At 42.5% G+C, this 14,882-nt stretch overlaps 2 protein-coding genes across 2 annotated transcripts; one reads left to right on the top strand and one right to left on the bottom strand.

The window, feature by feature from the left end:
* Window positions 1–774: 774 nt before the first annotated feature.
* Window positions 775–4,590, bottom strand: LOC135500951 (calcium channel flower-like). Its single transcript, XM_064792667.1, has 5 exons — window positions 4,461–4,590; window positions 3,307–3,379; window positions 2,895–3,020; window positions 2,364–2,471; window positions 775–2,014 (listed from the first exon to the last, which is right to left on the bottom strand). The coding sequence occupies exons 1-5, from the start codon at window positions 4,564–4,566 to the stop codon at window positions 1,903–1,905; spliced, it is 525 nt and encodes a 174-aa protein (XP_064648737.1). The 5' UTR covers window positions 4,567–4,590; the 3' UTR covers window positions 775–1,902.
* Window positions 4,443–12,731, top strand: LOC135500950 (uncharacterized). Its single transcript, XM_064792666.1, has 11 exons — window positions 4,443–5,403; window positions 5,960–6,173; window positions 6,390–6,502; window positions 6,990–7,023; window positions 7,586–7,672; window positions 8,433–8,512; window positions 8,876–9,025; window positions 9,696–9,879; window positions 10,391–10,544; window positions 10,674–10,765; window positions 11,221–12,731. Exons 1-11 carry the CDS (start codon window positions 5,120–5,122, stop codon window positions 11,290–11,292), a joined length of 1,464 nt encoding a protein of 487 aa, XP_064648736.1. The 5' UTR covers window positions 4,443–5,119; the 3' UTR covers window positions 11,293–12,731.
* The last annotated feature ends 2,151 nt before the right edge of the window (window positions 12,732–14,882 follow it).

The raw sequence follows: 14,882 nt of genomic DNA on the forward strand, positions 1-14,882 counted from the left end.
GCCACTTTCCCTCGGTCGGCCCTGGCCTCTTCCAGTGTGTGCCGCTCTCCCTGATCAGCTGGTAGCCTTGCATCTGCTAGGGTATTCAACGGTCCCTGAGTGTTGGTCCCTGTATCTGAGAGTATGTTCCACCATCCCGTGGTGTTGGTCCTCACAACTGCCGGGATGTTCCGCCGTCCATGGGGGGGGGCTAGTTTACCATCATCAGTTTAGGATTGGTCCTGTCATCTGCTGGGGCATAATTTCCTTGATATGATGCGTCTGGGAACCAGTCAAATGTTGATAATCATGCAACTTATATAGCGCTAAATCCAACTGGTTTCAGTTGCTCAAAGCGCCTAACATTATTACCCCCGAGCTATTGGTCTGTAGATTCGGGAATCAAGCTCTACTCTCTGGGAGTATTACAAGTCCAAGCAGGACTAACATTAATAGTGCCCCATCTCTGCCAGCTAGGTACCGAATTACTCCTAGGTGGAGAGGAGCAAGTAGGGTAAAGTGCCTTGCTCGAGGACACAAAGACAACCCCGATGCTTTAACCACTGTTCCCCCAGATAGCGATATTCAGTCACCTATTTTAGTGTAGTGGGCAAGGCTGGAAAAAGGCTCTATAGCCTACAAGAGATACCCCTTCCAGAGGTATAACCAACTTGTATTGGTGTCATTATTATCGTGCAAAACTGACAAATTTCAATGTAGTTGTGTACAGTGAAGAGTTTCTACCAGGTTTACACAGATTTTTCACTGCAAATGTAAACAAAAAAAACATCAACATTGAGTATTATCAGTTTTATTAAATAAAATGATTATATTTACAGAGACTTATAACAACATAACAAATAGAGAAAGATATTTTAAACCAGATGCCTACATGTACGTAAAGTGGACACCTCTGCCGAATGCCAGACCCCATTGATAGGCAGGGAGAACCCTTGTTTTCGAACACTACTACACATGTACATAAAAGTACACCTTGGTGACCTACATGTAATACAAGAGGGGTATGATCATGAATATTTGAGCGGTTAGGATTTTGATACCGGACCGAGGTGACATTTTGACAATGGATATCGCTCTGTCAGCAGTCAGAAATGCAATCAAACTTCTTTTTTTTTTCATGTCTGGAATGCCTAGAAATAATGATACAAAACAATCAACTTGATTTTGGAAGTTAACCAGGGAAAGAAATCACTATGTTCTCATTCTGGGATCAAAATTTGAACCTCTCTAATGCCCGTCCAACACAAGAGATAAATCAACGTTGGAAACCAAATTGTTTTGTGCACAGGCCCCTGAAGCCGAGTTTGCGGGATTATTGGGTTAAACAATGGGATATATGGCTTATCCTATTGTTTAGCCCGATAATCCCGCTAACTAGGCTTAAAGGGCCTGTGTTTTGTGTAATAGACGATATATATTTTTCAACCAACATGACGTAAATTCTTATCTTATCTTCTGAAAAGAAATCATCCCGTGTTAGACGGGCTTCAAATAAACAAATATTCACAGCCAAATAAGAGCGCAACGCAGACAAGAAATCATTGTCACCCCCATACGCAATAAATACATCAAACTTCTTTTATCGCAAGCAACAGTCAGTCAAATTTAAATTTTGTAAAACACCAATCATGCAGCTACTCAGTTTCATCAGAACACATGGGAATGACTCGGAAGCTCGGTGTCCTTTAGATAGAGTGATTCTATTGTAATTTCGTCTAAAAGTTGAAGTCCGAGTGGGAGACATAAATGTTATGCAATCTTTCCAATGACAAACTTGGCACCAGTGAGAAGATATGTTTTTGTGGCCTTGCCTGACAAAGGCCAAAGACTATCACAACTCGGTTCCTAAAATGCAACGTTGGTGATAAAATCGTCATTTTTAAAAGTCGAGTTTCGGCGTGATCATTTTTGCATATTGAGCGTCGTTTCGCTTTCCTGGTTTTCTACTAACGTAAGCTTCATGTCGTCGTCGTCCTGCGTGGAGACCCGCGACATCATCGTATCCCGGTCGGCTCTGAAAAAAAGGCGACTTCCTGTTAGAATTTGAATTTACTTTTGACACTTTTTGTTCAGGCCACACCAATTTAATTTCTTGACCAACAACCAATGACACATTTACCCAGTGTGACAAAAGAACTTAAAGCCTTTTGAAAGTATCGTAAAGTAATAGGTTAAGGGACACAGAAAAAATATTTTTCATGTGTCAAACCTGGTGAATTCAGGGGTTTCGGGGCGTAGGTTTTTGGCACGGTATAAGCCAACTGATTATGAGTGTTGCTTGTGCATTAGTTTAAGTCGCGAAATCCATACAATGCTCGCACCAAATTTTCTCTTACACGTCGACCCGTGCAGGGCCTACTTACTTTTTTCCTAAGGCCATGAGGCCGTATAGTGCTCCTGACACAAAGATACTACCCGCTCCAAAAAGTGTTGTCAACTCGGGACACAAGGCTACAGGAATAATTGCCAACCTAAAAGAAAGAGATAGTCATGCTTGATAATTACTAGGTAGCAGACGTTAAAAGTTTTGTCATGCTCAATTTTAGTTTTAACCTCTCCTGTCATTTTGCCAAAGCAGACATGCTACTCAAGCATCCCTTCCAGTAATAGCTTCCATGTTGTAGAACCCACAGCTAAAAAAGATGCTCTCCCAATTCGATAGCTGGTTCTGTCCAACCTTAGCCAAGGAGGGGAATGTCTCGGGGGGGTTTGTGTAAGGGCCGGAGACTTACTTACTTAATTCTCTTTGTCCCTGTTTTGATGGGAAATAAGGCCACGAGGGCCAGATAAGTGAACATTAACCCCCCCCGATTTCCTCAGAATGACCTAATGGATATTCAAATGGCGATGGCGTCTCTACATCAAATTTTTCAAGGGGTAATACCCATACTTACGCGCAGTACAAAATAGCTTTGTTCCAATATGGCCGCTTATCCGCAAATTCACTGATGTTCTGTATAAAGTCTAAAAACTGACAGCAACATGGCGCCTCGAATAAACAAACTACGAATCCAGCCACACTGAAAGAAAATAGATGAAAAGTTTAGAAACAGGCGGATGAATGGGTGGGGGACATGGTCTTTAAGATTTGGTCTATAATGTTGTTAGCGTCAAACAATTTCTTATTCAGGCTGGCACACCTTGTTTACAAGAATAATATTTTGTATAAAACAAAGAGAATTAGGCTGCTGAGATAAATCCACTCAAGTCCTCTGGTAACATGCCACTGTAAGTTAATTCTATGGGTCCCGGCAACGCCCTCACCAAAATTAGAACGTCGCACCATCTACACGTACGTGTCCTTACATTTGTAACATTCCTGCAGCTATACATTTTGGTGTAAAGGTTACACAAGCCCAGACGCCCAATGCCATGGCAACTGGAAACAAGAAAATACAGAATATGTTAGTCCCCCAATGTGCATTTCTAGATTGTGTCAGTTTGCCAGCTGAAGGACAAATTCAAACACTTTGACAGATGATAATGATAATGATAATGATAATGAAGTTTTTGTATAGCGCTTTTCCATGGATTTGGTCTGTGCTCAAGGCGCTCCCTCTCCGTGTGATCTTGTAAATAAGTGCGTTTTTAGTTGTGCCTTGAAAGTGTCAGTGTTTTGGCAATCTTGTATGCGCTTGGGGAGTTTGTTCCATAGCCGTGGCCCACATGCAGCGAAGCTACGGTCCCCAAAGTTCGTTTTCGTTCGTTTTTCACAAAGAACCGTTGAACCAGATCTTGTTGTTCGTGTAACCTCCTTGGTGCAAAGAAGTTCCTGGAGGTACGTTGGCGCAGATTGTCTCAGACATTTGAATACCTGCAGAAGGATTTTGAATTCAATCCGAGCAGACACTGGGAGCCAGTGTAACTCGCGCAGATAGCCTACATCAAGAAGAGTTTACGACATTACCCCGACAAAAACACTAGACCTTGGTGAGTAGGCTTTTTACAGGTTTTTAATTTAAACTCAATCATTGGTCAGTTATGCGCAAACCCTAGGGCTAGGCCTATACATGCTTCCCGAAATTGGTGGCTTGCATTGGAACTAACTTTTTCCCCTTGTCCGTCATTAAAGGCATTCAAGTGTGTTGGTCAACCATGACTATCTCCTTTGTCCCTCCACCATAAGGCTTAGTTTCCCCTTATGACATCACTATTTCGGACACTCAGCGCCCCATTTGTGGAAAGGTGTATACCACCGTGACCGTTGTAACCAGAACCGAAGTTCTTAAGTGCCGTATTGATAACAATGATTACTACGAGAATGTGAAATGACGCGATATAAAGTCCTGAAGTTGATGATGACAAGAATGAAAAGAGCTCAGGCAGATGTTGATGACTGATGACCAAGTGATGTCTCAGTCTGTGTCTCCGTCATCCGTGTTTGATGATGATGATGACCAGATGTCACTTCTGAAAAAAACTGGTTATTTCTTCAATCAAAAGCAAGAAAAAGTACTAACGCAGAGAAGAAATTGTTCCTAAGGCTCTTGCCCCGAACCTTAGCCACCAAGACACCTCAGGGTGGTTGGCATTCTGTTGATTTTGAAGGCTTGTTGTTTGGCCCATCACTTCCTTTACATGTATTTTCTTTCAAATGTACAGCAATGTACAGGCGAGATAGGATTTGATGTGGCGGCCTCGTTTTCAAACCCGGAAGCAATTTTATATGCAGTGCCGATTGTAAATTAATCGTCGAATAGACAAATAACTTACAGTGTGCTTCAAAAAAATGCTTTGCGAATATTGCTCAAGCTTGGCAATCGGGGAGGTTTGACATTTAATTCAAATCAATGGACAATATATATCAGACCATCACTTGGGAACTGCCCCCCCCCCCCAGCAGAGTGCTGAGTCACCTGGGTGGTGTGACCAGTTGTATATCCCCTATCAATATCTAAGGGTTATGTATCTCAAACTAGAAATCTTCAACACTCATAACAATATTAGGTAGGACTTTATTATCCAAGGGTACCGAATTTCGCCATTGCAAAGTTTTTTTGCCCATAATTTTGTTGCAAATAGCGCCCCATAGAATCAAGCCAGCTGATAAGAAAGTAACAACATAACCAGCATGACCAAATTTGTTGTCAATATATTGCCAATGTAACACTTTGTCATCATGATTCCCACTCAAAGGTGTATTCAGAGACTTTGTATCTCAAAGTTTACCCAAGTTTGGAAGGAATTGAGCCCAGGAACCCCACGAATATTGGTCAACTTTTCCCACTCGGATTCCAGTGGCAGGGTAGGCCCTCCTCTCTCCGCATCTGATCCAGAAGCAGGAGCGGTTGGCGGTTCATCGGCGGCATGCTCTGCACCGATTACCCTTGACGAGGTCAAAGTCCCTGATGGACGCGACACATTCAAGGGACTAGAGACCGACTTTCCTTGCCTCAGGAAAAGGTGAGTAGGCCTAGTCTGAGCCAAAAGGAACCAAAATCAAAAAGCCTTGACGATGACGGCAATAGTTGACATCGCAAGCGCGAACGTGCGAACTTGGGCGTAGTGTATAATTTAGCATTTGGCTGGACGGTAACAGTAGTGAATTGTGACTCCGTCTCTAATAGCATTCTGCGAAGATGACGTCACTGCAGCTGCTGCCCTCTATTTCCCCATCGCTGAATAACAGGCAATATCGGACAAACATGCGATTTCGTAATGGATTCAGGCTTTCTAACTAGGGCAGTTAGATTCAATCTGGCACATGTCCGAGTGTTGGAAATACTACATAATTGTTCTGAATATTTCTCTCTCTGACTCTATGGTATCATTCATGCTAAAAACAATGCAGGGTCAAAGATAATTGACGTTGAAATAAGCTCATATGCGTAGAAATAAGTGTCGATGTCCGACTGTCACGTGACTAAAACGTCATGAATATCTTATTCAAATGACCTTGTGAGCTATGAATAGTAACGTCGCGGAATGCTATTTACTCTTTGTCATTCTTTTTTACTAGCCCCTCAGTAGGCCCCGAACCACTGTATGAGAAGATAGTCTCAGGATACAAGATGTTTCACCACAACCAACCGTTCCATTTCAAGTACAGCAATGGCATCCTACCGGAATTCAAGATGGCGTACGAAACGTGGGGCGAACTCAACGAGATGAAAGACAATGCCGTTCTGATATGGACGGGGCTCTCTGCACACTCGCATGTGACTAGCCACAAGGTAAAATACTAGAGCAAACGAGCGATTTATATCGCTGCGATCATGATCGCACACCACAAAAAATCGCTTGTTTGCGATGGTCATCACAAGGCGCCTGCTGAAAAAAGGGCTGCCGCAGCAAAAGGGTTAAAGCAAACACATTGATGGGCTATGACATCTATTAATAATTATTGTGGCGACAAAATCTTCTATACATGTATTTCTCTTTTTCTGCAGGATAATCCCAAGGAAGGTTGGTGGGAGAAATTTGTTGGTGAAGGACGTCCGATCGACACATCTAAATTCTTTGTGATATGTGCCAACCATATTGGAGGCTGCTTTGGTTCGACGTAAGTGTCGAGGGGCAAGTTTCGAGAAAAAAAATTCTGTCTGACATTTTTAGTTTACTTCAGTGAATAACTGTGGAAAATCTGTTCAAATGAAATGTTTGAAATCTTCTATTTTCATCGGGTTAGAAATATGTATGGCCAGCTTTGGACTCCTTCACTCGAACCATCTGGAGTCCGGCTGACTGAGCAGCTCATCTGAGGTCTTCTGGAAGGTTTCAGGACAGCCAGGGGTTAAAGTGTATCGTTAGATGATAACCTACAGCGTAGTTGATATCGGACTATAAACCTTGTCTTTAACGCGGGTACATTTCAAGCAGATGAACTTCGTTGAGAAGGCATCCTGACAATATCGGGCCATTTCACTCGATACTTACGCGTGAGGAGAAGTCGTGTTGTAGGCCCTGTTTGCTAGAGGACGGCGAGAAGGTAGTTTCTAGAATTTGTAAGTTTTGGTCTGCAATGTCAATTTGACCTTTGTTTATTCCAGTGGGCCGTCCAGCATAAATCCTATGACAAAAAAGGTAAGAACATAAGTACACTTCCAACCTACCGGAATATTTGACAGTTCTGTGTCTTCATCTTCCTCCTCGGTGTTCAGAGTTTTTGAGATTGTCACATTATCCATTAAATTTCTGCAGCAAATGCAACATCAAGTCTATATCGCCAAGTGAAAGTGAACAAATTTGCCCAATTTTAGCATCGCGAAAATTCGATATACTGTAAACCGAAAATGTTTGTGTCCCAGACATTTTCTGCAACCAGCGAAATTTGCGAAAACTAAACACCATCGAAAACAAGATTTTATTGAAATTACTGTTAAGAGTATTCTCAAACGGATTATATATATTACAGTTCTGGACCTAGAGAATAAGTTGATCATAACCACAAAACTTTGGAACGAACGTGAAGCAAAAAAGTCCAAAAATGTGTCAAAGAATAAAAGAGATGAACACATGATGCAAAGTTCGTCAACCCCTCTCCCCCAGATATGCCAGAAAAAACAGTGTTTTTTCCCATGACAATTTCGACATGCTCCCTTAGAAACTTGATAATCATTCCGACTCTGTCACTTGTCTCTTCCAGCCATATGCGACCACCTTCCCGATGCTATCGGTCGATGACCTAATTAATGCTCAGGTGCTATTACTCGAACACCTCGGAGTCGAAAAGGTAGGTTTTAGAACCCTTGATTTTTAAAACCCTTTCACTGTGGGTGACGTACACCCCGTCATGTGCCAACGTGCTGGATTCAAATAGAACGGGTGTTTTCACTCACTATCCCTGACATTTATCCATTCTCTCATCTCTCCTTTCCAGCTCCATGGAAGTGTAGGGTCCTCACTGGGGGGCATGTGTTCACTCACTCTCCCTGACATTTATCCATTCTCTCATCTCTCTGTTCCAGCTCCGTGGAAGTGTAGGGGCCTCACTGGGGGGCATGTGTTCACTCACTCTCCCTGACATTTATCCATTCTCTCATCTCGTTGTTCCAGCTCCGTGGAAGTGTAGGGGCCTCGCTGGGGGGCATGTGTTCACTCACTCTCCCTGACATTTATCCATTCTCTCATCTCTCTGTTCCAGCTTCATGGGAGTGTAGGGGCCTCACTAGGGGGCATGTGTTCACTCACTCATTCTGACATTTATCCATTCTCTCATCTCTCTGTTCCAGCTTCATGGAAGTGTAGGGGCCTCCCTGGGGGGCATGTGTTCACTCACTCTCCCTGATATTTATCCATTCTCTCATCTCTCTGTTCCAGCTCCGTGGAAGTGTAGGGGCCTCACTGGGGGGCATGTGTTCACTTACTCTCCCTGACATTTATCCATTCTCTCATCTCTCTGTTCCAGCTCCGTGGAAGTGTAGGGGCCTCACTGGGGGGCATGTGTTCACTTACTCTCCCTGACATTCCATTCTCTCATCTCTCCTTTCCAGCTCCATGGGAGTGTAGGGGCCTCACTAGGGGGCATGTGTTCACTCGCCATCGCCGCCATGTATCCAGAAAGAGTATCAAGGTATGTCGCCGTCATCTTAAATAATATTCTTCTGAAGAGAATGGGAAGTTGCTGTGTTCACAATGAATAATATCAGAGAGAAAGTATGCAATAAGATAATTTTTTGTTGAGCAACTGGACTAGCTTTTGAAACCACCGGTTCCTGCAATGTGTGAGAAAAAGATCTCTCATCAACTGATAAAACCGGTAATTTCTGGGTTTGATCTATTGATTGCTGGTTGCTGCAGCGACTGATCATTGTCGCAAGCACCTGCGATGACCACTGCAAACAAGCGATTATCGTCGCGTGCGATTTAATCACAGATAGCAGCGATTTAGACTGTCCTTTGCAGGCCGCTTCAGTGTTGCTGCATTTCCTTCCAGAACAATATCTATATCGAGTTGTGCGGCGACCCATCCATCTTCCATCGCTCTCCGCTACCTGCAGCGGCGGACCATCATGGCTGATCCGTTATGGAATCGAGGTTACTACTACGACGGCCCCTTCCCGCGGCTTGGATTGAAATTAGCAAGGTACAGTGGAACAATTTCTCCGTATCAGCACTATCCGGATGTAATTATCCCCTGGCAGATTGCATCCTTGCTCGTGTGTTAATTCTTTCAAACTTTCTTGCACATTCTTGTTTTAAACATCAGTTTAAATGAGATTTTAAGCGACAGGGACTTCAGTTCAAGGCAAAACCATTCCTTGAGGACACTTTCCATGATTTCGGAGAATCTCGCAAGTACTTTTTGAATAGAGCCTTGCAAAAGCAGTGTCGGACGGAATGATCGATTTTGCCGAAAACTTTTAATATTATTTCCCACAAGAGCAATGCATCCTCCCCTCAGATAAATAGATTTGATGTTAGAAATATACTTTGAGTTTCTATTCATCATTATACATGTAGGTGAAATACTTCACCAAAGCCCTTTCAAATAGGATTTTTACGTCGCAATGGCCTTATTTTGTTATTCGCCTTGACCATGTATAAATAAAGACCTAGGCCTATTCCGATTTCTCACGGCGCTCGCTTATTGCAAGTTCTACAGTATATGTTATATCACATTTCTTCAAAATTAGCATTTACGTTTAAAAGCTTGGTGTTGGCCAAATTTTTGTGATGACCGCTTTTGAAAGACACCCTGTACATATCTGTTGATACCAGTCACAGAACTTAACATCTGATGGTTTATTTTTAAGGGAAATAGCATTTGTGTCGTATCGCAGTGGCCCGGAATGGGACCAGCGCTTCGGGCGAAAGATGATGGAAGACTATGAGCAGCCAAACCTCTGTCCAAACTTCCTGATCGAGAGCTACCTCGACTACCAGGGAGAAATATCCTCAGTTAATTTCGATCCGAATTCTTTACTGTATATATCGAAGGTGAGTCCAGCATCTTTGTTATTTTGGATTGACACAACTTGTATCTGCACTGTTGTTTCACAGCAAGTGAACGCATCGATTCATGATCGACGTAACGTGACCTCGACAGTGTATTATTTTGATGTTGCTTGTCGCATGATACCATGGTGTGGCCTCATTTTGCCCTTTGGCTGGATGTGACCTATGGGTTACTGTTTCTTGTGATTTTAGCTTTTTATTCATCACTTATCATCACTCATCCAGATGTGAGCAGTAGAAGCAACTGCATTTTTGATGCTGCACCAGGCCAGTGTTGACATTCTCTGTAGCGGAGATTACCATTTTGGAGGTTGGTTTTTGGCTGTTCGTAATGTTAATAAAAGAATTGTGAAAACTATGACACGACATCCAACTGGCTCGGTGACGTGTGTGGTGATAGGCCAGATGAAAATACTACCTCTAGTTAACTGCTGGGAATATTCATCTTCTCCACACTGACTCCGTTTCCTGATGCTAAGCGCTCTCTTCCCAGGCAATGGACCTCTACGACCTCGCAGATGGTTTCTCCACGATGAAGGAGAGTCTGGCAAGAATCGTTAGTCCCACCATGGTGATAGGCGTACAGACTGATGTCCTCATCCCTGTACAGCAGCAGCGAAAGTTAGCTAAAATGCTCATAGAGGCCGGTAAGATCCAAACTTAAGTGCTAATCCGCCATTTGATGACGTTGTTGACACCGGATTCGAAGAACTAGGTAAAAAAAGTCGACATATCCATGAATTTCTCATTCAGCTATTTCTCTGATTTCTATTCAGGAAACGACGCCGTGACGTATTACGAATTGAACTCCATCTACGGCCATGACACGTTCCTGCTGGACTTGGCCAGTGTTGGAACAGCTATCAAGGTATGTCCTGAATAAATCCTGCTCGTCTCAGGACTGGTATCTTTTTGCTGAGCAATGGGTATTGGCAGAGCTATTGCTGCCGCTAGGTTGTGCTGATTGTCGCTAGGGTATTCCATTGTTGAGACAGAGATATGGGGCAGAGAGTGGAAGAGGGTCGGCCTCATGATCAGGAGGTCGTGGGTTCGACTCCCGGCTGAGTCACTGCTTGGTTCCCCTACTGATCGAGTTCAGGTGAGCGCCGTCCAGCTGCTCCTTGAAACCCCCGATTGATTTCTGTGGAGACTGGGCCAATGATTTGTTATCCCGTTCTGCTTTGGTGACAAATGTCCAACGAGGCTTGGGCCCCGGCTCTCTCTCACAGCTTAGCAAGTCTTCTCAGGCCCTGTGTTTACTGCCCCCCCCCCCTCCCTATTTACTGGACCACCCTGTATTCACTGGATGTGTTTGTTTTCCAGGGCTTCCTAGAAACGACTGGAAATAACGAAAAGAACGATGGCGAGAAGAGGAAATTCGCACTTCTCGGATGATGGAGGACTGATAATTTTTGTCCGATTATCTAATCAAATCTGAAGTCTGCAAAAGTTTCTACAGTGGAACCTCCATTAGCGGACACCTCTCTATTAAGGGCAGCACTTGTCAGTCCTGAGGGTGTCCTTAATAGAAAGATTCTACTGTATCAAGTGACAACTAAAGTGCCAGCAGATGAGTGATTTTATTGCTGCGACCAGCAACAATTATTGCCATGATGAGCAATAAAAAGATTGCACCTCTGCAGAAACTGGTTTTGATATTGAATGCAGGTCACAGCAATCGCTTATCGTTGCTGGCCATTCGGTAACCACCACAAATAAAAGATTTTAGTTGCCTTTGGGTCATGATTGCAGGTTGCTGTTACAAAAATCGCTAGTTTGTGGGATGCTTTATGTAAGAGTGATATCAATATGCATCCTAATGCTTTCTGTGTTCTCCTCACATATTCTGGCCTATCAACAGCTGATTCTCCTTTTAACCCTTTCAAGGCCGATTGTTGTACAGGTGACGTTTTAACCCTGTTCTTTCCGATGATGAGTTGGAAGATTTGAAACAGAGACTTACTGCTTCACTTGTGCGGGATTTTCAAGATGGTAAAAATTGTCATTTTTACCAGAGAATTTGCCAGTGAAAGTGTTAAATGTTCAAATTGGTTCCCCGGAGCTGTCGGATGGTATGTCGTGTGTGATCTGGTTACTGATTCAACCCACAGTTGCTAACGACCATCTGGGAAAAAAGGTGCTATCGAAATCACTTATCATTTCTCAAATGTACTGTGAACCTGAACACTCATGCCAATTTATTTTTGCAATTGACGAAGTTTTCTAAAAAAAGTTTTTTTAAAGATTTTTTGGCAAACTAGAAAATATCATTTGGGTTTGCTATTCAAACAACAAAGTACTTATGATTATTTACGTTGATTATTGTTAAAATTCTATAATATTTCTAAGATGTATTTGAATTGTTATAATATTTCAAAGATAACTTAGATTTATAATAATATTTCAAAGATATAATTATAGTGTGGTATTCTCATATGAAAACACAGTGTACCACGGTGGATTTAATGGGGACTACGGGCAGGGGGAGGGGGTTACATTGGCCATCTTCCGCCGACTAATATGCAAAGTAAGGGCATTAACTCAGGCTTGATTCAGCACTAGATATACTAGTGTCCCTCGTACAAGCGTGAATAGTTCGGACGTTCTGTTCAATGTGAGAGACCCCTATTGGCAACTTTGTGTAACTATTTATCTTGCCTACCTAGCAGATGCCTATATAGTCCCGTTAAACCCTTTAATCTTCAGAAGAGATAATTACCAGTGTGATGCCTTCGTAGTGCCATTGTTAAAAATTTTGAAGAAAAAAAAAAAATTTTGTTTTTATTTGTAGCTTTGTTTCATTTCGCTTAAAGAATGAATAGTTCTTTATGGATTATTTGTACTGATCGTTGTTAATTCTGTTATGATTTGAAGATATATTTCATTATTATATGATAATGATAGGAATAGCAAATACAGTCCAAATCTCAATTGGCATCCTGTAAATCGCGTCAGTGGTGCGACATAGTTGGTCAGTGGTTCGTCATTGACGTGCTACCCAGCCAATAGGTCGCGCGGAACTGACGCGAAACATAAGCGCGTCGCTGGTGATCATTGGCGCGTAACTCCTGCATACGTTGCGCATCATTGACACGAAGCAGGACAGATGTCAATTGTGATTAGGACTGTAATAACCTACCTCATGTATAGTAATTGTTTCCTTAAATTTCTTCCCACCTTTGCAAAAGAGGCTAGGCCTCGGAAAATTTACCCTCGATCTTTGACTACAGCTTCTTGTTCAAATTGAATGTAGGTGTAATTTGATTGAAAATACTTATGTTGTTAAACTAAAGGTTTGAAGATCAGTGACTGCACCTATATTTAATCAGTGGGTATAAGGAAGGCCTCCTATATGAAGTAATTGACAAGGTCAACAGAGGGTTACACCGAACAAGCCCCTGATCCTGCAACTGGTGAAACTCTCGTCCACTGTCGTTGATCCCATCAGAGAATCATATCGACTGTCGTTTGTGTGGGAAGATGGCTTGTGGCTGTGCTGAACCTGTTTTAACAACTAAAGCAAGTCATTAGTTCTATCAAATTCCCTTAGTTTGATACCGATTGCCTTCCATAGGCATGAAAACCAATCAATTGCAGAACCTACAGTGTCAAATTGGCTTAGGCGACAGTGGCGCTGTGTCGCGGCAGAAAATGGAACTGAAATCTTCGTCCAAAACTCTCAGTTCCACTTTCTACCGGTAGATAGCACCACTGTCGCCTAAGTCATTTTCCTATGAAATGGATTATGTTTTTTAAAGCTTTTTTGGTATTACCAATGATATAAGACATAGGGTGGGGCCCATTAGCTGTATTTGCGTGTACTAGTCTTGCAAATAACCTCAGCAGACCTACCATTACTATTCATTTTCTTCATGTCTTGGACAAAGATTTTAAACCTTTTGATGATGGTTGTGATGATGGACTGGAACCTACGCCTACCTCCAAGCAATTGCAGTATGACTTTTTGACAGTGGAACCTACCTCCGCAAACACCTCTCTATTAAGAACAGTAGTAGTTTTAGTCCCAAAGGTGTAGTTTCCATAAGATTTGCCCTCTTTAATCAGGACACCTCGAGGACAGCACTTGTCAGACCCAAGATGGAGCGGTTCTATTGTACTCCTTTATTTTTGTTCCCCAATTCATTACTGTACTTGCCACTCCAGAGCCAAACAAGGCTAAGGACTCCAATACAGTCCCTTTCGCCATCCTGATTGTCCTTCCTCTTTGTATGAGGCAATAAGACAAGGCCTGTCCATTGCGTCTGGAGTGTAAATGGGGCATCTGAAGCTAATAATTAGAATTAAGCACTCCAAGCAAATGGATTTACTAGCTCTTCTACTGTATTAGAGGGGACTGAGGGCCTCACTTCCCTTCAACCTACTCAACACCAGCTTGAGCATGGGCTTACCATAGGTTGTGACATTGTCCCTATCAACCTGTTTGCAGCATGGCGAACAGAGGGCTACTTATTTAGTATGTAGTACATTCTGGGGGGGGGGGTCAAGATTAAATTTCACCTTGGATAAATATTGTCTGGCAGCTAGGCCATAATCATCAGTTGTGACATTTTCATCATGGCATACTCTGTGCATATATTTTCAGTCGCACCCCAAAACGAATCTGAATCAGATTTATTAGTGTCCATTATAGGTTGTGACATTGTCTCCATCATGCCACCCTAGGTGAAATTTAAAGACACCTATGCATAATTTTCAGGTATACAAGGACATCTAATTAATAGATTCTTAGAATGCAGTTTTTTTAGAGCAGTACTAGTTTACTCAGACACAGATGCAGAGACCAGTCCCTACAAAACATTTCTTCTGCTTATTTACTTAGTTTCTTCTGCAGCTCTTATCTAACAATACAACGCCATAAACACTAAAGCAAACAAAATGACACTTGCATAGTTTACAATTTTATTCTTAATTGAAATTTACAACATTATTGACAGGTTGTAGGCCTGAATGGGCCTGCTCATGGT

This window comes from Lineus longissimus, chromosome 17 (genome assembly GCF_910592395.1).
Source record: "Lineus longissimus chromosome 17, tnLinLong1.2, whole genome shotgun sequence".
NCBI lineage: Eukaryota > Metazoa > Nemertea > Pilidiophora > Heteronemertea > Lineidae > Lineus > Lineus longissimus.

Bases quoted from the DNA above. Each gene is read 5' to 3' on its own strand.
- LOC135500951 (XM_064792667.1), bottom strand. From the start codon at position 4,566: ATGGGCCAAACAACAAGCCTTCAAAATCAACAGAATGCCAACCACCCT. The intron at 3,380-4,460 runs GTTAGTACTTTT...TCTTGTTTCCAG, and splicing joins AGGAACAATTTCTTCTCTGC to TTGCCATGGCATTGGGCGTC. The intron at 3,021-3,306 runs GTAAGGACACGT...ATTTTCTTTCAG, and splicing joins GCTGCAGGAATGTTACAAAT to TGTGGCTGGATTCGTAGTTT.
- LOC135500950 (XM_064792666.1), top strand. From the start codon at position 5,120: ATGATTCCCACTCAAAGGTGTATTCAGAGACTTTGTATCTCAAAGTTT. The intron at 9,880-10,390 runs GTGAGTCCAGCA...CTCTCTTCCCAG, and splicing joins CTTTACTGTATATATCGAAG to GCAATGGACCTCTACGACCT. The intron at 10,766-11,220 runs GTATGTCCTGAA...TTTGTTTTCCAG, and splicing joins GTGTTGGAACAGCTATCAAG to GGCTTCCTAGAAACGACTGG.